This window comes from Dermacentor variabilis, chromosome 9, assembly GCF_050947875.1.
Source record: "Dermacentor variabilis isolate Ectoservices chromosome 9, ASM5094787v1, whole genome shotgun sequence".
In the NCBI taxonomy this organism is placed as follows: domain Eukaryota; kingdom Metazoa; phylum Arthropoda; class Arachnida; order Ixodida; family Ixodidae; genus Dermacentor; species Dermacentor variabilis.
This window is the reverse complement of record NC_134576.1, coordinates 145,506,772-145,525,953: the sequence shown is the minus strand read 5'-3', so window position 1 is coordinate 145,525,953 and position 19,182 is coordinate 145,506,772. Positions and strand designations below refer to the sequence as shown.

Sequence of the window (19,182 nt, the reverse complement as noted above, 5' to 3'; positions counted from 1 at the left end):
TGTAGGGGAAGCTGCAGAGCGGAGTGTGTACTCTGATCATATACTAAAGTCTTTGCTATACCTAGTGTTTGACTTTTTCAACACCACATCTCATTCCAAGAAACTTGCTTACAGGAGTAATTCTACATTTTGTAGCCTGGTGCACCATGTTTTCAGGGCAGTTGCAAATAGAAAAGGTGTCTGAACAGAGAAAGGGAAGGTGGCATCAGGTGGAATGGCACATGCCTTGTTTCCAAGGTACGGTGAGGGAGCCGCAAAATAAAGCAGGGAGCCCACGGGCAGTTCTGCGGGTGGAGTCACCTCCGCGCTCCTGGGTGAAGACGACACAGGTGCTTCCAGATCTTCACGCGTCAACTCACCAAGCACATTGAGGCCAGTAGATGTCCAGCCATCCATTTCCACAATCTGCGCACAATGCCTACAAGGTTAGGCTAAGATGTGGCTGCAGTAAGGCTGACGAAACAACAGCATCCACTTGCCTCATGCACATCATTCTGTATGGCCACATAATGCACAATGGATGTAATGACATGATGTGATGCCAAGCAATGCAGTGCAATGTTTGCTTTACCCTTCCTTGTATGACTTGCAGATGCTAAGCAGACCTCACCTAACTGTACAAACCTTTTGCATTATAGACATGCAGTCAGACTGAGTCTTTATTAATGCAGTTAACCATGAAAAGAGCTGTTTAAAGAATTTAAACAGTTTAAAATGGGGTTTCAAGAATGACGTGGCAATTCCTTGGGTATTACTTTCCGTGGATGGCTTCTTCAAAAGGCACAAGTTGTGCTTTCATGCATTTTCTTGATATTAGTTAGCATTAATCAGGTTTGCAGTCCATCTGTTTCGTTCATATTGCTGATTCATGCAAGCAGCATGAAAGGTACCATAAAAGATGGTGGTGGTTGTAGGAGAACAAATGAACAGAAACAACCCAATATGAAACGAGGTGAAACCATGATAGGTTTTCACTAGCTTCTTGATTAGTGGTGGTTGCTTTATGATGAGAAGCATAAACAATACAAAAGGGCTGGTAATATGAAGCACCACAGTCTCTGATGGGTAAATATTGCTGAAGAAGCTCCCTCCACAAAAGTGTGCTATACCTTCTCTCCGTTCCTCTGCACCTCTGGAATATCGTTCATCTGTTCAACATACAAGCACTAACAGGGGAGATACCCCAGTTGCTCAGCAGCAATCAACAAGTCTCATTCGTTACAACTGCACGATCAGCCATGATCAGCAGGTGTATGAACAAAGAAAACAGTTCACAGTGCAATCATACACAGGGTGCTGTGGGGTGATTAATAGTGGTAGAACAAAGTATGTTGCTGAAGCCAACAATTCGACTAAAGTAATTGTCTTCGACAGTACTGAGGCGAAGTTTGGAAAAGGATTAGGAGAATTATTCTGACCTGGCGTTGAATTCAAAGAACCCCTTTGCAATTCTGCAGGAGTATGAACAACAAGGTGTGCACTACAACTGATAATATGCACCACAGATGGCAAAGATAATCCCCCTAGGGATGTTTATGACACACAAGCTAACAACAGCCCCTCTTTACTCCCGCAGGTTGAAAGCGACTTATACACCACAGCAGCACTTGATCAAGATGAAGGCAGGAAGGGACATGGATACCAAGGTGAAACAAAACTGGACAGTTACTTGCTGATGCACGTGTAAACATATACTGTTCAAGGGGCATGTCCAGTGGTGTTTCTGACCATTCACTGAATATTGTGTTTATCACCGGCCTTCGTGTCCTGTTTTTCACACTGCTTATGCCATTGGTGGAGGTGAAAATTACCATACAAGCACTGCCTTAAAGACCCCTTGAGACCCACCTGGCTGCGGTACAGCAGGGCACTGTTGCAGCGGTCTGTAGTGCCAAAGCAGAAACACTTGGTGCAGCCCACAGGGTTGCTCTCCTCGAGGAAGAAGGTTCCTGGCTTGCAAGTGTCACATGACTCCCCTTCAACATTTTCCTGGAATGAAATAAAAAGAAAGCAACTGCGCTCTCAGATGTACAGTGAACTCTCGTTAGGACAAACACTGTTAAGCCGAATTCTCACATATAACAAACAATGTGGGAACGTTTGTTCGGTTTTCCATAGACTCAATACAAAAAAAAATCCGCTTAACTTAAGACGAACCACCTCAGACATACTTTTCCGTCAAGACGAACATTCGGAGTGACTGCCGCCGCTACCGATTCTGGAGGCTAGGGCGCCTCAAAGTGCCACGCCAGGGGTGTGTGCCTTGAGACAGCCTACTGGAGGTCAATTGCTTCAACGCAAACTGGGCGGCGAGAATACAGCACACGCAATGCTACGAGCCATCGGACCACCTAGGCTGTGCCCCCTCAGCAGATCACTTTCAAATAAAGCCCGCATGACAGCGCGCGGCTGAAGTACAGTGGCCCCTCCTTCCCCTTACTCGGTGCCATGCGCGCAACAGAAGATGAAGTGCTTCCTCCCCCTTTCCTGCCCTGTGCATGTGAGATTGAGCCTCTTCAAGGGCAGTATGGTAGCGTGATTCAAAGACGGGACAAAAGAAGACACAAAGGGACACACACACAGTGCTACCAACAAGCCCACATTGCAACCTTCGAGATTGAGCCGCCATCGTCGGCTCACCGTCACATGCGTCTACTCGCACATAAGCGGATGGTGCGTGAGGACGATGCTACAACAAGCAAACCCGGTACGTCCGTAGCTAACAAAACCTGTAGCAACTGCTAGAGGAGGTCAACACAACGCGCCTCCGCCTACCTTCCTCCTCCGCAATGCTTCGCCTTGTTTCTCATTCCCTACTTTGCTCAATGTCACCTAGAATTGTCACTAGGTGACGTTGCTTTGCCATGTGCTCAGCGCACTCCTTCATACTATTGCTAGCTCAGAGCCTGCACTGATGACCTGTGAGGTAGCAAATGCCTGCTTGAATTTCCTGGTGAAATTTTTCCAGCAGCACGAAGGTACAGAAGGATTTTTAAGGTCATTAGGTGAGATGACGTCATCTGTGGCTGCTCGCCGATTTACACAGAAGTGATAAATATCCATCACGAACTGGATGAAATCAAGGAAGAGTACCACTTGAAGACAGTTTTCTGTCAAGCTCAGCTAAATAAATGCTTTTTATGTCATTTTTCCACCATTGTAAGCCTACTTCATTTACCATTTTGAAGTAAGAGATTTGGATGCACCTGGTCATGTTGTCAATAATTCTTCTGATAAGATGAACAAATTTTCATGGTCTTTTCGAGTTTGTCTTAAAGGGAGCCTACTGCCTGTATCTTTTTTTGTGTTGCTGACAGCCAAACAGTGCAGACTGAACAACAGCAATAAAAATCACAAGGAGATAAATTTTGCTAAATTGAGTATCCAATAGCAAATGCAGCTATCCTTTAGACAAGGAAAAATCTATTTTAGTGCACAAAACGTAGGAAGGAAGGAAGGAAGAAGGCAACAGGACAGTTGCATTCTTCGTTCCTTTCTACGTTTTGTACACTAAAAAGGATTTTTCCTTATCTAAAGGATGTGTTTCACAAGCCAGCCCAAGCAGCTACTCTTTTGAAATTTAGCTAGCAGGTAACTTACTTCCTATTTGTTTTGTTTGGCCAGTGCACTAGCAAGTATGATTATAACCCTAAATATGGTCTTTCCTGGAACAAAACTACTCAGAAAATGTCTTCGTAACACTGAATAAAATGTACAAGAAGTGTCATGCACTGCACACACTTTGAATATACCTTGCAATCAGCTAGGGCCCACTTCTAAAACATATAACAGCATTTTCAACACATGGCTTGTCCAAACTGCAATTTAATGTGCCTGCCAAACAGTAAAATACCAGGCTAGTGCCTCAAACCCCTTTATGTCCACTCGGCATGGATGTTCTGTTGACTGATGCTTTGAACCTTTGACCGTATCAATTGTGGGGATGCGCGACTCACGCGCGTCCCCAGATATCTTTTTTCCCCCATCTCCTGCAATCCCGCTTCGCCGCGTGGCCTGCGTGACGCCCGCGGCGGTCGATGTGGTTGAAGCGCAGTGCGAGAGATGGCGCGAGTGTTGCGTTGCTAACGCCGCCTCACGGCAGGGCTACTTGGGGGCGCAGGGGAGGACGGGCTGTCTCTTTCCCGGCGGATCGGCTAACAGCGAGGACGTCCCGCGCGCGCACGCCGACCCATGCTTCTGCGAGACCGCCTCGTGTGGCCTGCCTTCGAATACGCCACCGTTGGCGTGACCGTACACGCGAACGACCAGGCGTTGGGATCCAGCATGGGGCGAACATATTCGCTCGTTTTCCGGTCGCGGTGAGTCGGACTTCTAGATTTGTTGCGCGTCCATCGGCATGTTTTGTGGATAGCAACTCGGCTAGCAGGCATTGATCTATGAAAGGTGCAATAAATGCCCTTGTGATTGTTTGCACTACTGTGTTGTCGTTTCTTTGTCCCAAGAGTACGGGTGTGAGAGACCCCACACAATAAAAAGGGTCTGGCACTGAGAAAGATATGGGCACCTTGCAAAAGCATTCTGCGGTGTCCTGGTTGCAGATCTCTTCCACTGTTCCACGGAGGTCACAGTTGCAAAGGCGACAGCGTGGGAAATCCCAGTAACCCCACTTGCATTCATTGCAGGTGCGGCCCACAATGCTGGTCTTACATCTGAAAAAAAAAAAAAGAAATCATCATCAGCACAGAACCTTTGCTTTGCTTTTCGATTATAATTTTGAGACAAACACAATAATGCTTGTAAATCTGATCTCATAATAATTTAGAAATTGTAATAGCAGACATAAAGATTATATGCCTCAATTTAACAAAACTACACTTTTTCATTTTATTAATGTAGCTAAAGAATATTGAATGTCCCACAAGAGTCTTTACCACTAAAACCAAGTTCTTGATTCACAAACATGATGCACTGCTCCTCTGAACTACCATATTAGGTCTTGATGAAGCCACTGTAGTGCTAATAAAAATGGATTCTAAGAACACAAGGCCAGATACCTGGCGCACTACCACCACACACTGGTGTCTAGTCTTGCGTTCTTTGTGTTCATCTTTATTTGTGCTACAATGGCTTTAACAAGTATCAACCAACTGGCCCAAGAAAAAGTTATCCTTCATTAGGTCCCAGTTATACTGCAAGCTCAGTGCCCAGTATGTGGCATGCCAATGCAGACTGAAAGTTTCTGTTACAGCAAGTAAGCCCCACCTCATCAAAACCATCCTACTTTAGTAATCTCTTATCTTCACTGTTCAAGCGGCTTTCTGCAAACTTGCAGAATCAGTAATGGGGACTACACTGACAGCGCATAGGCAGAGTTCTCATTTTCCCTATATATATATTACAATTGTAGTCAATATTTCTCTATGAAATGTGACGCCGGTTTGAAAGCAGGAGTGATTTAGCTACTTATAGCATATGTATTTTCACCTGTCCTTTCAAGATGCCTAAGGGATGATTCCGCCTTGGTCCAGAAGATATCGTATATATATACATATTTCTCCTGACATAAAAATAAACACTTTATTCTACCTATGTCCTCTTATAGATAACACTCTAGGAAAAGATTACACGGACATATACACATCTTTCTTTTTTGTGAACCTTTCATCAATTACTTTATTGCAATTAATATTGATTGGTTCTGTTGATTTCTATGCAGAACATATAAATTCATGAAAAACTATGTTTGAAACTACCGCATTTACTTGCATAATGATCATACTTTCTTGTAAAAAAATTGATGCAAATTCAGGGTGCAGTCATTACGCGAGTTAAATTTCCCACGAAAAAAAAAACTTTTTTTTCGTCCCGCATTTGCTGCGGGATGACAACAGGTCAACAAACAGGCGATTGCCGCTGTAACAGTGTGAGACACCAAAACAAAGATAGCGGCCGGCGGAGCAAGCCGAACGCACTGAACGCTATTTTTTTTCTTCTCGTGAGTACATTACGAGCATTAAAACAGTTTCTTCCGTATCAGTAATGAATAATATTGTTAATATCAGCAAGTTTCTGGCAATAACGTAGCCATGTACACTTTGAGGGGACAGAAACGGAGATGGGCACGCTTAGCTGCCAGTGACATAGAAACATATGGTGGGCACGCTGCGGAAACTGCGGCATTTGTCTTCACTACTATCATAATACGGCACGTTTCCGCTAAGGGTGGGCAAATATCTTAGCTGCGTTACAAGCATCGGCGTATGAATAGGGCACACTTCTAACATATGAGTGTAAACGTGGCTATTATCATTGCCACTAGCAATTTGTTTCGTGCCCACGAGTGCAGACGAGAAGAATCGAAAGGCACCATTTTTGTCGTTGTTGACCACAACCATTATAACGCCTAGAAATAATAAAGCCAAGGCAAGTTTGGTTGTAGTTTTTTTCTTCATGAAAGTACAGAAAGTGATGAAAGGAATGGAATGGGGCATCTGCTTAAGAATGTTTCGTGCATGCAGACCGCTTGGTATGTCTTGAAGAGTTGTTCACGTAGCATTTGACAGCATTCGACAGATGGTAAGCGCGATTATCATTAGCTACACTTTGCACACAGAATATTGCTGCAGCAAGTTCGGAGTGCAATCATTACACGGGAAAGAAGAAAAAAATCAAATTTTGACGACAAAATTTAGGGGTGCGATCATTACGTGAGTGCAATCATTATGCAAATAAATACGGTATATCATTATTTCAAATAGGCAGTGGAATGATGTGCAGGCTGCAAAACAAGTGGCGTTTACAAAGCAACTAGCATTTTGCTTGGCAATGCCATAACTTTAGATATGTTGTAGCTGCATAAGTAGTTAACGCTTATCGAGACTGTCAGAAAATCCACTCATGATAAATGTTAAATAGAACACTAATCCAATACACCACATTTCTCGAAGGGGCGCGAAGCATGAGATTGCTAGTGAATGGGTCAATTGTGTGCTTTGTGAGCAGAATAGTTCGCTCACGTAATGTCCACCATGAGGAACATATAACAAGCTGCATAACTCACATGGACCTCTGTACATAAGTGGCAATTTTGTCATTACTAGTAAATGTAATGAATTACAGTTACTTTGCGAGCCATTAGTACTGTGTCCTCAGAAGAAAAACAATGATGTTTAGACATGTATAATTCACGTCTTATTTCGCATGTCACTGATAATGACTTCACCGATAGAATCACTTATGTCTGCAGGTTAATTTTTCCACAAATAAAGAAAGACAGGTGTGATCTTGTGGAATCACGGCCAAATTTCTGGTGAGGCTGTGTCTTTTGAGTAGCCACATTACAAATTTCAGTTGCTTGTAAAAAATCACACACTTTAAAATGTTGCCAGAATATGATTTGTACATTAGCACTGTTCCTCGCAGATTATAGGCCTAATGCTTTCAAGCACTTGACTGGTATTTGTCTCTTATTTTTGCATTTGTCTTTAGAACTATCTCACCATGGTACTGCACCAACTCGGCCAGCGCTTCTTGCTCTTGTTTAAGAAATTTTCTGCCATGGCTGTACTTCACACATGCACTTTTAACTTTGCATGCATATTGGCTATAATGTTCCCCCATCTACCAAATTTGATATCGGTGGCTTATAGTTCTCCCAGGACGGCAGGCTAAGTTCTATGCTGTAACTGAATGGCACACTTCGAACTTTGCCTGCACATCACCCACTGCCTCCCTCGATACCCACAGAATATAAACAAGGTGACTCATTTATTCATCGAGGACACCACAGGCACCTTGTATAATGCATAGAAATAGGGAGAAAATGACGGTTTAGTAATTAATTGCAAAGTTCCTTATTGATTTAGAAACATTAACATTTCACCATACATTTCACCATACAACCTGGCCACAATTTTCACCAAATGTAAACATGTTGTGATGTAGCGTCCTTTCGGGACATTGGGAAACAGATTGGATAATAGTCATAGAATGCATTCGAGCTTTTGATGAATAAATTTTTAATAAGGAATGACGAGCTCGGGTGTTCTCATTTATAGCGTTCATGTTTCTTCAAGTGCACTCCAATAGCTAAGTCATGAATTGCCAAATAGCTTATCACGATGCCTACAGCTATAAACATAAACTCTGTGAATTATCTAGTTCTCCCAGGACATCATTAAAACAAGCATACAATGTTTTCGAGTGCTTCTAGTTACACTAGTTCCCTCGCTGAAAAAGTTGCAGAGCAATGTTGAAAGCAACATGAACATTTAGCAAAATATTTATTCTGTTGTAGAAGCTGCCCAAGTACCATTAGAATTGAAGATTAGATTACTAAATTTTTCTTTAAAGGGCCCCTCACCAGGTCTGGCCATTTTGAGCTGACAAGCGCATCGCATACAATGTGCGCCAACGATTTTGTTTCAAATTACATTGCTACGCACCATGGAAATGTATGAAATTTCAATCTGAATGCCGTTTTCCCTTCTTCTCATGGCCACTGCGCTACAAGCCGGATGGTGACGTACTCGCGTCCCTGCGCCTACGTACTCTGGTCCACAGTGTGACATCGATTGTGGTGACACGTGACTTCGAGAATTATTCAAGGCACCATCTGTTATCTGTGTGATGTGCTGGTTGAATTGACGAATTGAAGTTTAGAGAACTAAAACACACAAATGGAATGTCTGCGTGTTGTTTGTTTTACTTCATACCGAAGCAAGAGAGCTGTACTTCCGCTTCATCTGCTTGTTCTCACGGTCGTGAAGTCACGTGCGCAGGTACCGAAACTATGCCATTTTCTGCCGTGTACCAGCGTGTGATCTTGCTCTATCGATCCGCTTGTTCTTCCTCAGTATTTGTGTAGCACTGAATTATACTGCTAGCCATGTGTCCTTGTGCACAGAGTGCAAAATCATGCGCTGCACGAACGAGACAACAGCCTGTGCGAGACGCTGTCAGCGGAAGTGCATAGCGCTGAAAAAAAAAATAAAAATGCAAGGAGAAAAAAAATGAAGCCGGAGCCTGTGACGTGTGCGTCATGCAATCCTCAAGGTCCGGTATGGGAAAACGCAGGGGAAGAATTTCGCTTGCGGAGGCTAGACGGGGCGAGTGGAGAGAGCGTCTTGCTTGGCAGTGGAGCCCACCTGCCAAAATCATGGTTTCGTGGCACTGAAATATTTCTATCTCAGCTATTAATGAGCCGATTTGAAAAATTCTTGTGGCAGAATGCTCCGTAGAGGACATGTAACAACTTCCAGCGTATGACCAAAATTTGCTATGGGGCCTGGCGAGGGGCATTTTAATGCCGTTTTCCCTTGATTATAAGCATTCACAGAAATTGTGTGAAAATATTATTTAATAAAAAGCGGAGCATGCCTGCACAAGCAATAACACAACAAGCTTTTAGTCAAATGAAAAAAATTTAAAAGTGAGAAGTTAGGGACAACTTAAAAGAAACCTCAGATGTGTACGACAGAGGCCTGGCATTGACAAATTGGGGCGCAGGGAGGTAGGTGGGGCTCAGACCCACGAGCCCCCCCTCTGTAGTTGGTGGCTATGTGACAGTGTAAGATGGCTCTTATGTTGCACACACACCTGCACTGTCCACTCTGCAGGTCACACTGGAGATTGCCTCCTTGGACTCCATGAGGGTTGCAGTTACATTCCTGTGTACAGGCAAGCACATCTCTTTTCACAGGAGCGCATGGAAAGCTACATCTGTACAAGTACGATTTGGTGATAAACTATGATGCCTATTCTTCAGCTGAATAGAGCACAACAAAGCTTTACATATTGTATCATGGCATTTGTGGGAACCACAACAGACATTGCCTTGCCATATTTCAAAGTCATAACTTTGTCATGTTAAACAGTCGGTAGTATTAACACAATCTAACATGGTGAAAAATAACATCCAATGGTAGCACATGCTTGTTTGTCTTTCAATCTCTTCCGAGATGCACAAGGTCATCCAGTAAAGGGTGAACACCTCATCAAGTGCTGAAGCAATTAGGGGAGCTTCACTGTAAATTTACAGCCTCCAAAAATAACCTTCAAATAATATACAGTGTGCTTTTTTTAGCTGCAATAAATTTTTTAAGATTGCCTGTGGCAGGTAGCACAAAAGTTAACTAGCAAAGTGGTGTTAATTATTGAAATAAGCACTTTGATTTCTCACAGTAGTAATGGCCACCTTATCAAGCAATTTCGATCAAGGGTTAGAATTGCGCTATCTGCCACAAGCAATTTTTTTAATTTTCATGCAGCTAAAAGAAAAAGCACCCTATACCATTAAACCTCGATATAACGAAGTAGGTAAAATCTGCAATCTGCTTCATTATATCAAAATATTTTGTATTGAAATTCAACCTTTTATGGAAACAAATACATCGCCAATCCATTTTCCTTACACGGAAAGGGGCTACAGAATTTTCTGAATTATTGGGCAATCGAAAAAAGCAAATTTGAATGAGAAAACAATTAATTTTTATGAATTTGGAAGTCGGCAATGAATGATACGGTTTCATGCCACGTCGATAATATTTTCACATCAGTGGTACGAATGAAGCGAAGCCAGCCACGCTCCCGAATGCACTCTGTCCCCGCGGCTATCATGAAAAGTGCCACCAACGAGGAGCGAATGCTTCATTTGCCTCTCGCTCCAACGAGTCACCGAAACTCGAGATTATGCAACCTCCAATACTAAATGCACCGGAAAACAGCTTACGTAATGCCAAGCCATCTCAGCAGGCCCACTCTTTGCACACGCAGCAGATTACCTCTAAAGCAGGGTGCAGTGCTGCGTATGCGCTCAGCCACACTTAAGTCACGCACAGCCATGACTGAGCTGCATGCCAGAAATTGTGATGTGCGCCAACTTACCCCCCCCCCCCCTCTTTTCCTTTGCTTGCACAGGAAGGCGGCACTCGTGAAGCTACCATCTTTCTTGTCTCATTCTTGCATACTTTCACTTGTACCTAAAGCACAAAGTGCACAGGGCGCAATAGACTATTACTGCATAAGAAACATGATGCGGCTCCATTTCGGTGGTCGCTCTTGTCGCGCCGCACACGATTTGAGAGGTGTGTTTGCAAGCAGCCACTTGCAACTTAATCATTTGACCCTCTGCGTCTGTGGAATCTTCTATTTACTGTCTCAACATTCCTTTACAGCGGAAGTGAAATTTCGTTAGATTGAAATTGCACACAAACACACTTCATTATATTGAGGTTCGAAACACATGGTGTTCTTTGGTAAAGAGGTTATGAAAAGTTAAATACTTTGTGTTAAGCAGCATGTGCTGGCCTTATTTTTATAACAAAGATTTGAAGTTTTACCATTCTGAATAATAATAAAATGTTCCCCATAAAAGATGGTAACACTATGCAATTCGTGCATATGTGCTTTGCCATAAGTTGCACATTACTATATTTAATAATGAAATTGAAAAACGTAGAGAAAATATTGAGAGAGATGCGCGTAACTACGTAAGGAAGTGGAACATAGCTCACTTGCTTCAAAGAAAAGGGGATAAGAAGGAGTGCAAGACAAAACTGCACTTTCTTTAGAAACATGCTTAAATGTGTGTGAAACTTGCAGGATGCGATGCAGAAAAACTTGATTAAAGTTTCTGGAAGTAAGTAAATGGGGTATAAAATAATCTTGTAAAAAAAGTCCTTAAGACAAGGCAGAAGAGGCAAAAAAGAAAGGCTTAAAGCCCAGCACTGAAAATATCATCCATCTCATACAGCCAACAATGGCAGACGGACATGTGTGTCACATAACTGCGAGAAGACGCACCTCACATCCGACAATGCGAGTGTAGCCAAAGGTGAGTGGCACACAGGTGTCGCACTTTTCGCCAGTGACACGAGGAGGGCAGATGCACTGGCCAGTGACCGGGTGGCACACAGCAGTGTTGGGACAGTCGCATGGCTGGCATGCAGGGAAGCCATAGTAGCCTGTGCGGCACTGGGAGCAGGTTCGGCCAATCACATTCTCCTTGCACTGGCACTGGCCACCGAAACGCTCGCACTCAAAAGACAACGAGCCATCGATGTTGCACTGGCAGGGAAGTGCCCCATTGTTGTATTCAGCAGTGACTGAAAATACCGCTTCCTTGCAAAAGTCTGTGAAATGAAACAAAGGGTGCATTTCAGCCTAAAAAGCCTTTCTTAAGTTCAATGCTTGTGACCGACGTGACCAGTAAGTTTAATAAATGAAAGGGTTATAGTGCATGTGAGGTCGACGCTCACATGGCCCTACAGTTAGGCATGTACTTTCAAAAGCGCACTACTTGTCACTATACACACATGACTGCACTGCATAATCACCAACACCACCCTTTTCTAAAATCGAACAGTCAGTGCTTATACTCTTTCGAGCAATGAAGTTTATATTAGATGCCTTGTGCCAATCAATTAATGCTAGATGTTGTAGCGTGTTGACAGGGCATCCAGAAGTGGGACCTACGGCGCGAGTTTGAAACTGAAACTGAGGATATAACACTAGACATATCACTAGTGTTTGCCATCCTAGTTTGCAGTTGTTATCACTAGTTATGCAATGTTTGACACATTGTAAAACGGAGCTGGCTTGAGATGAGGCACAAATGTGTGAGGAGCTAGCTACTGCCACTTCTTATTTCGTCCCTTTGTCTATGCAAGCTATTCGTCTATCATGTTTTAAGCCATCCAATTCATCCCATATAACTTTTCTTTGACTGCATTAGAAGATGCGTAGTATGTCCACATCATGCATCTTTATAATGCACAAAAATGCTTAAGGTAATGTGGATGCTTTTTCACATAACAATGCTTTTTGATGACACCTCTCATTTCTTTCTTTGCCTTGTGAGCAAATTTGGAAATATTCTATCATTACTTCCACACATAAAACGACAGACAACTCCTATATCAGAAACAAAATATATCATTTGCTTTCTATCTTTTCTGCCTGTAGTTGCAAAATAAAAATAAAATCAGAGGGTTTAAAGGAACATATACCACTGGTGTCGGTGTTGACATAAAGGCTGTTTTGCCCACATTGCTTGATGAATTCAACAGCCTTGTCCAGGGGAAGAGGTTGCAGCATTGACTTGTCAAACTGGTCTTCACGAATGAGCATCAAGTGGTCCTGCATGCCGTGCGAAAATTGTTGAGTTGCACCACAGATGGCCAGACATGACTGCTTAAACAGACTGCACATTTATGTGCTAGTTCATGTGCTCATGTGTGCCATTTAAAAGAATGATCGCTAGGACACATCATGGCTACACGATAACCAGATTTCCCAGCTAAACGTCACAAAGAAATCAAGAGCAATGGAGCATTTCACAACAAATGATATCAACTGCACATTGTTCTCAGTTGTGTTTCCTAGTCTTGACAATTTATTAAATGCATTTAAATGATTAATCAACAAACCACCTAAAGGTGTAATTACCTACTCTGTTAATGACCAAGGTGTCAACAGAAAGTTGTAGGGTATATTGGGAAAAACATGAATTGCGTATTTCATATAAGTTTACTGATTGGTCTAGTTGGAGTTGAAGCATCTTCTGTGAAAGCGTGAAATGCTTGATAGAAAGACAGCAACACAAATACATGAGGCTGAGGACCTGCAATTGCAACTTAGTGCTCGACCTCAGGTTTTTGTGTTCCTGTTTCGCTGTCAAATGTTTAATGTATCACACTTTCATGCAAGACGTTTCTGATAAGGTAACTTTTGTGCAATGCCTGCTTAAGGCCGGAATGTTAGATTGGATAAAGTGTCTGGAAATGCTTCGAGGAGTCATTTTCTTCATTTCAGGAGCTCACTTTTGGGGCTCCAATATAACTTAAAAACTGGTAAAAGTTTCCTATGACAAGCACTTGGATCAGGTGATCTCTGATTAAGCCATACAACCTTCTCATTGCGATCGAAGTCAAGGGATGATAAAGTAAACATTCTTATTAGAATCATCTGAATACTTGTTTTGACACAAATGATAATCACATGTAAATATAATGTGTAGTCACATACAGTTTATTCCATTCATGTGGACCGTTCCATTATTCATGTAGACCATACAATAAGTAATCTGCTGCCTACAGTTCTGAGTGAAAAAAGAAATAGTAAGTACTCTGTCATTTCCAACTTAAATCCCAATACCATTGGCAAGTCTCACACACACCACTGGCCTGTCAAACTTTTGTGTAACTATAGCTTCTTTTTTTCTTAGTTTTCCCTTCAGGCATCAAAAATTTTGCTATAAATTATTGTGAAGCCATGTCTTTATAAAGACCTTACTGATACAGTAGCTATAATCTGCTTATTAATAATATTTTTAGGTTTGTGAATTATCCTCTTGTTTCTTGCAATCAGACGTGGCATGTCCATGTTGTACTCTTTTGTATATTTTTTGTTGTGAGTAATCTGCATTTATGGGAGCGTCTTGCATCCTGTATTCACAAGCTCACACTTGAGCTTTTAGCTTCCTAGGTTTTATAAGGAGCAACAAGGTTTACAAATTAGTTTAGTGCCTGGGCCCTGAAACCATGTACATATCTTTCTCATTTAGTTTTAATAAAGTCCTTTTATCACTCACTCATTTATCAGCAGAGCATTGCATGCAAGGAATTGCATGCAAAGCATTTATCTATTAGGGGGCGCTAACAACATAAAATTAATAAAGTAAAACTCACACGTGCCACCCAACATGAATGCTGCTTTCACTGCCAACCTTAAAGCTATACGCTTGCAAAGCACCAACTTCGTAGCCATAAATTTGAAATGTCCAATATGATTTCATCATATCTACACAAACAACAGTGGGAGTGTGTTGAAAACTGTGATGTGCACCCACCAGCCAGACTGACTTCTGGTCAGGCACTTCAAAGGTGAGTGTGAAGTTGTCTACAAGGGGGAAAGCAGTGGTGCCTGTCTGGGGGTTCAGAAGCACAGCCCGACAGCCTGAAGTCCACGGGCAGTGCTCCAGGGGCAGTTTGGTGTCACGCTGGTGACCCCCACTCTCCAGGATGGTCGTCAGCTCGAAGGCAGGGTGGTCAGGCTGCACACAATTGCAGTGCACTTTTGATGTCAAAGCACCTTAGGCCGCTGCAGATGCCCAATGGCAACACAAAAAAGAGAGAGACAGAGAGAACTGCACCAGTCCTGCACAATTCAAAATTTGTGAAGCCCAACACAATGCACACAAACCAACACAATGTTAAATGAGCATGCGCTTCTTACGAACTGCCTCTTTGCACACATATAGCTATCACTGCTTCATGCTCCATGTCCTTGGCCAGCAAGACAAAGATCATTCTGTGCAGAGCAATGATGAAAGTGCTGTGTGCTCACTGAGCTTTGAGAAACCGCGGCAAGTCCTCAGCATGAAGTAAATGACATTCATGATCATTGAAAAGCCAACAATCGCGTAGGTATGTGGAAGCATCGGATGGGATAACAAGCCATTCCAGAAGCAGTAACATGTGCTTCTGGTGGTGAAGAGTGTCTTTAGCTATGCCAAAAGGCCCACAAATGAAAGAAAGTTGTATAAGTCAGGGACTCCAGTGCAAAAGCCTCTGCAGGTATGCAAACTTAGATTGCAGAATAGTCAACTCTAAATGCCTGTATAAACTACAAACTCCATACACACACGAAAGTCAAAAGCTTTCTTCTCTATATTTCTTGCCCTCTACTACATATCTTCAGCAATGCACACTATGAATTGCTGAAACTGAACAGAGAGAGCTAGTGCTGCAATAAATGTACACTTGCCTGGAAGTAGTGTGCAACTAGCACATAAGGTCCCGGTTCTGGCACAGTGTCATTAAGGGTGACCATTGGATTGCGGTGGTCAAGAAGAACCAGGCTAGTTCCATTGTCTTTGAGGGTCGTTGGAAGGTCAGTTGCCACCATGGCATCCTCTGCACTCTCGAATTCAACCTGCCCAAAAGATACAAAACCAGGGGAAACATCACTACTTGGAAGATAGCAAGAACTGTAGAGAAACTGGAAAGCGCTGCTCTCGTGACTGTGCAGAGAGTAAAATTAATAAATATTCCAACCTTAGAGACAGCAGGGCAGTTTTGAATGTCTTACCATCTTTTATGGGCAATAGAGCCAAGCATTTTGTGTGCAGCAAAACCCATTGCCTTCTTTGCAAGAACAGTTCTTGGTGTACTTTCTTTGCTTGTTCACTTTAAGCAACAGCACAGTTTCGGTAGCGAGAATTACCCAGATGAAATCACTGTTCAGCATCATAATGTAATTGCTTTGTTATTAAAGTGATGCACAGTATAAATTATGAAAGACCCACACGATCTCATACTTTCCTTTCACTTTATCCACATTTTTAGGTTTCTTTCCAAAATGAGAAAAGAAAACTGACCACCATTTGTGGGAAACTATGATGTAACATATTTTTTTTAAAAATAAGATCAGGGTGATGCTAGATAATAGGTAATTTTAACTTTTAACTTCATGAGATTGCACAAATGTGATGACAATAAGTGTTTTTAAAAACCAGCTCATCATTGCCACCTGCCTTCAAAACTTACACGACTTTACCAAGTATGGCCACTGCTTTGATCACAACTATTTGACGTGATTGCCAACATGAAGTGATGACTATGTGGAGGACACTGAGTAGGTGATTGTAGACACATATGTTATACTGTTGGTGGCGGAGCACCCATGACGTACTTGGGCAAGCCCAACTGCAAGTTCTACTTTGCACTTATAGTCACGGTTGCCATTTAGATCTTTCAGGATTACACAAACCAGCACTGTTTGTGATAATAAAATTACTCTATTATGAGATGCGGTTAACATGCACACACATTTTTTTATGTTTTTGAGCAGTGTCGACTTACAAAGCTAATCAAAATAACAAAAGTCAGCTGTATTAGCCCCTTAAACGGACACTCAAGGCAAGTATTAAGTCAAGCTATAGTGATAGATTAGTGCTCAAGAATCTCTAAGGCATCAATATTATCGCAAACAGAGCCTTAATAATCAAGAAATTGAGGTAAATGCAGGACATGATTAGAGACTCCCTCGGGACATTCAAGTACTTGCCAAATGATGAAAGCAGTCCTTAGTTAAATTATGCCACTAGTACTCAACCACTCGTTGCAAAAAACATCCTTCTATTGTATTATAAGATGAAATAAAAGGCTACTTGTCTAGTTCTAGTTCATATTTAGAAAAAAGAACACATTGAAATGACCTTCGACAAGTGGTACCGAGCCAAGACAGAGCCAAGCTCTGTCTTGGCTCGGTACCACTGTCTGTCGGGTGCCGTTTTACTCCCCGACAGCAGCAAAGGGTGGTGATGGCGTATGCAATGTCACCACTCCCCTGGTTGGGCGGCGGAAGATTTGAATTCCGATAAAGGTATTTAGAACCTCCAGATGCAATTTTCTTGTAAACGAAGTATTTTTTTGGCACAAAATAAGCGTCGCGAGGTTTATGGAATGGTATTTAAACAGCCCACATCGACTTAGCATTTGCCTTTAGTGTCCCTTTAAGCGTTTTATTATTCTGATGAAAAGTGGGCTCTTCTTATTTTTTAATGGCATATTTATAAGCTGCTATTTTTCTAAAACACTTCTAGAGCATTCAAGACCAATTTACCTTATACTTTACCCGTGTGAGCCTCATTTTAGCTCTCCATTAAGCAATGTATATGTATTTGTCAATGCCATAAACTGTATAGTAGGAAATGAGGGAAATGCTTTATTTTGTTTTAAGTGCTGGCAAAGTGCTGCCATTTATGTGGTATAACACAAAAACCGAATAAACATGGCCTTCAAACACTGAATATGTGCTGCCATCTATGTAGGAAAACACGAAGAGCACAATAAATGCTGCTTTCGAGCACTGACACTGTGCAGCCATCTATGCTGTAAAAGAAAAACTAAGTAGACATGCTCCATCTGTCCGAATCGCTTTGAAAATGCAAATATTGCCATAAACAAGCTTTGCTTCGGACCAGCTAAGTTGACCAGCATCGCGTCAACAAGCTAGGCTCATCCTAAATGATGAACCCTACTTGAGGAGAGAAAATCAGCACATGCATACCTTTGCAGCAGGAGAGAAGGCAGGGAAAGGCAGTCCCTGGCATTCTCCCTCACGCAAGACACACTCCCTGCCGGGAAGCAAATAGTCTGTGTGCCACTGGAGCGCTGGCACAGCCACTATTCTCTCCACGGCCAGTTCTGTGTTGGAGTCTTCGCCATGGTCGATGGTTATGCGCACTGGATCATCCTTCAGCCCAAACTCCAGCACGCGATTCAGGTGATCAACAACAACCTGAATGTGAATGGCACAGCTTCAATGTAGTAACCTCTTGCTCTTATAGTCACATCGAACATATAGAATCAATCATCAGACAGTAATGTACAAGCTAACCATTTTAGAATGTGTAATGATTACAAGAGTATTTCCTGCTCAAGTACATGCATATGAGAGTTCTTCAATCATGCCAATTTCAAAAATCCATCTTGAACTTCGTTTATCAATATGGGGAGGGGGGAAATAATTGACTTATACGGGTGCGTATGTGCGACCAGTGAGTGACGAATGAAATTTCAGTTTGATGCATTAGCTGCTAAAAAAGAATGTGCTTCAAATGCCATACACAGGCTGAAAACCAGGTACCCCACATACAGTTAGTTTCATATATCTTTGAATGATGAATCTCTAGAACTTGTCAACAAACCAAATGTGTGGTCAAATGGTTGTGTGTGTCGCCTTTTCAATAGAAGGCTGTCTCCATTCCCTCTTGGCATTTTCTTCCAACATTATAACAATCTGATGATGAGTCAGGTTAATGTTTGAGCTTGAGGTTTCCTGTTTTATAAGAAAGCTGAAGGCAAAATTTTTGACAAGGTATACTTACATCCCTAGCTTTATAATAAAATATTGTGCAGAGACTTATCTTCCTATTTGACCTATGTGTTTAACCTTTCTTTACAAAGCGGGCGTTTCCCGAATGGAAAACAACAGTTGTAGTCCCTGTGTTCAAGGCCGGTGATCCTTGTGACGTGAAGTAATTCCGGCCTGTTTCTCCTCTTTCAGGGTTTTCAAAGCTTTATGAAATGGTAATACATTGATGATTGTATGTGTATGTTAAGGGCGAGATTGCTGTTCTGTGTTAATATTTCACTATGTTCATGCTATTGTGTGTACTAGTGACCTGTTGCCAAGGCTTCACAGCTGTTAGCAGGC

General features: G+C 42.3%; 1 protein-coding gene across 2 annotated transcripts in view; it reads right to left on the bottom strand.

Moving 5' to 3' along the window:
* LanA (laminin subunit alpha) overlaps positions 1-19,182 on the bottom strand; it is a 139,232-nt gene that overhangs the window by 61,062 nt on the left and 58,988 nt on the right. For both annotated transcript variants that reach the window (XM_075669831.1, XM_075669832.1), the window contains 9 exons: positions 18,034-18,264; positions 15,727-15,894; positions 14,810-15,013; positions 12,969-13,098; positions 11,764-12,092; positions 9,559-9,629; positions 4,526-4,670; positions 1,849-1,989; positions 226-405 (listed from right to left, as the gene is read on the bottom strand). In XM_075669831.1, coding sequence (XP_075525946.1) covers positions 226-405; positions 1,849-1,989; positions 4,526-4,670; positions 9,559-9,629; positions 11,764-12,092; positions 12,969-13,098; positions 14,810-15,013; positions 15,727-15,894; positions 18,034-18,264 — 1,599 coding nt within the window. The remainder of the gene's footprint in view (positions 1-225; positions 406-1,848; positions 1,990-4,525; positions 4,671-9,558; positions 9,630-11,763; positions 12,093-12,968; positions 13,099-14,809; positions 15,014-15,726; positions 15,895-18,033; positions 18,265-19,182) is intronic.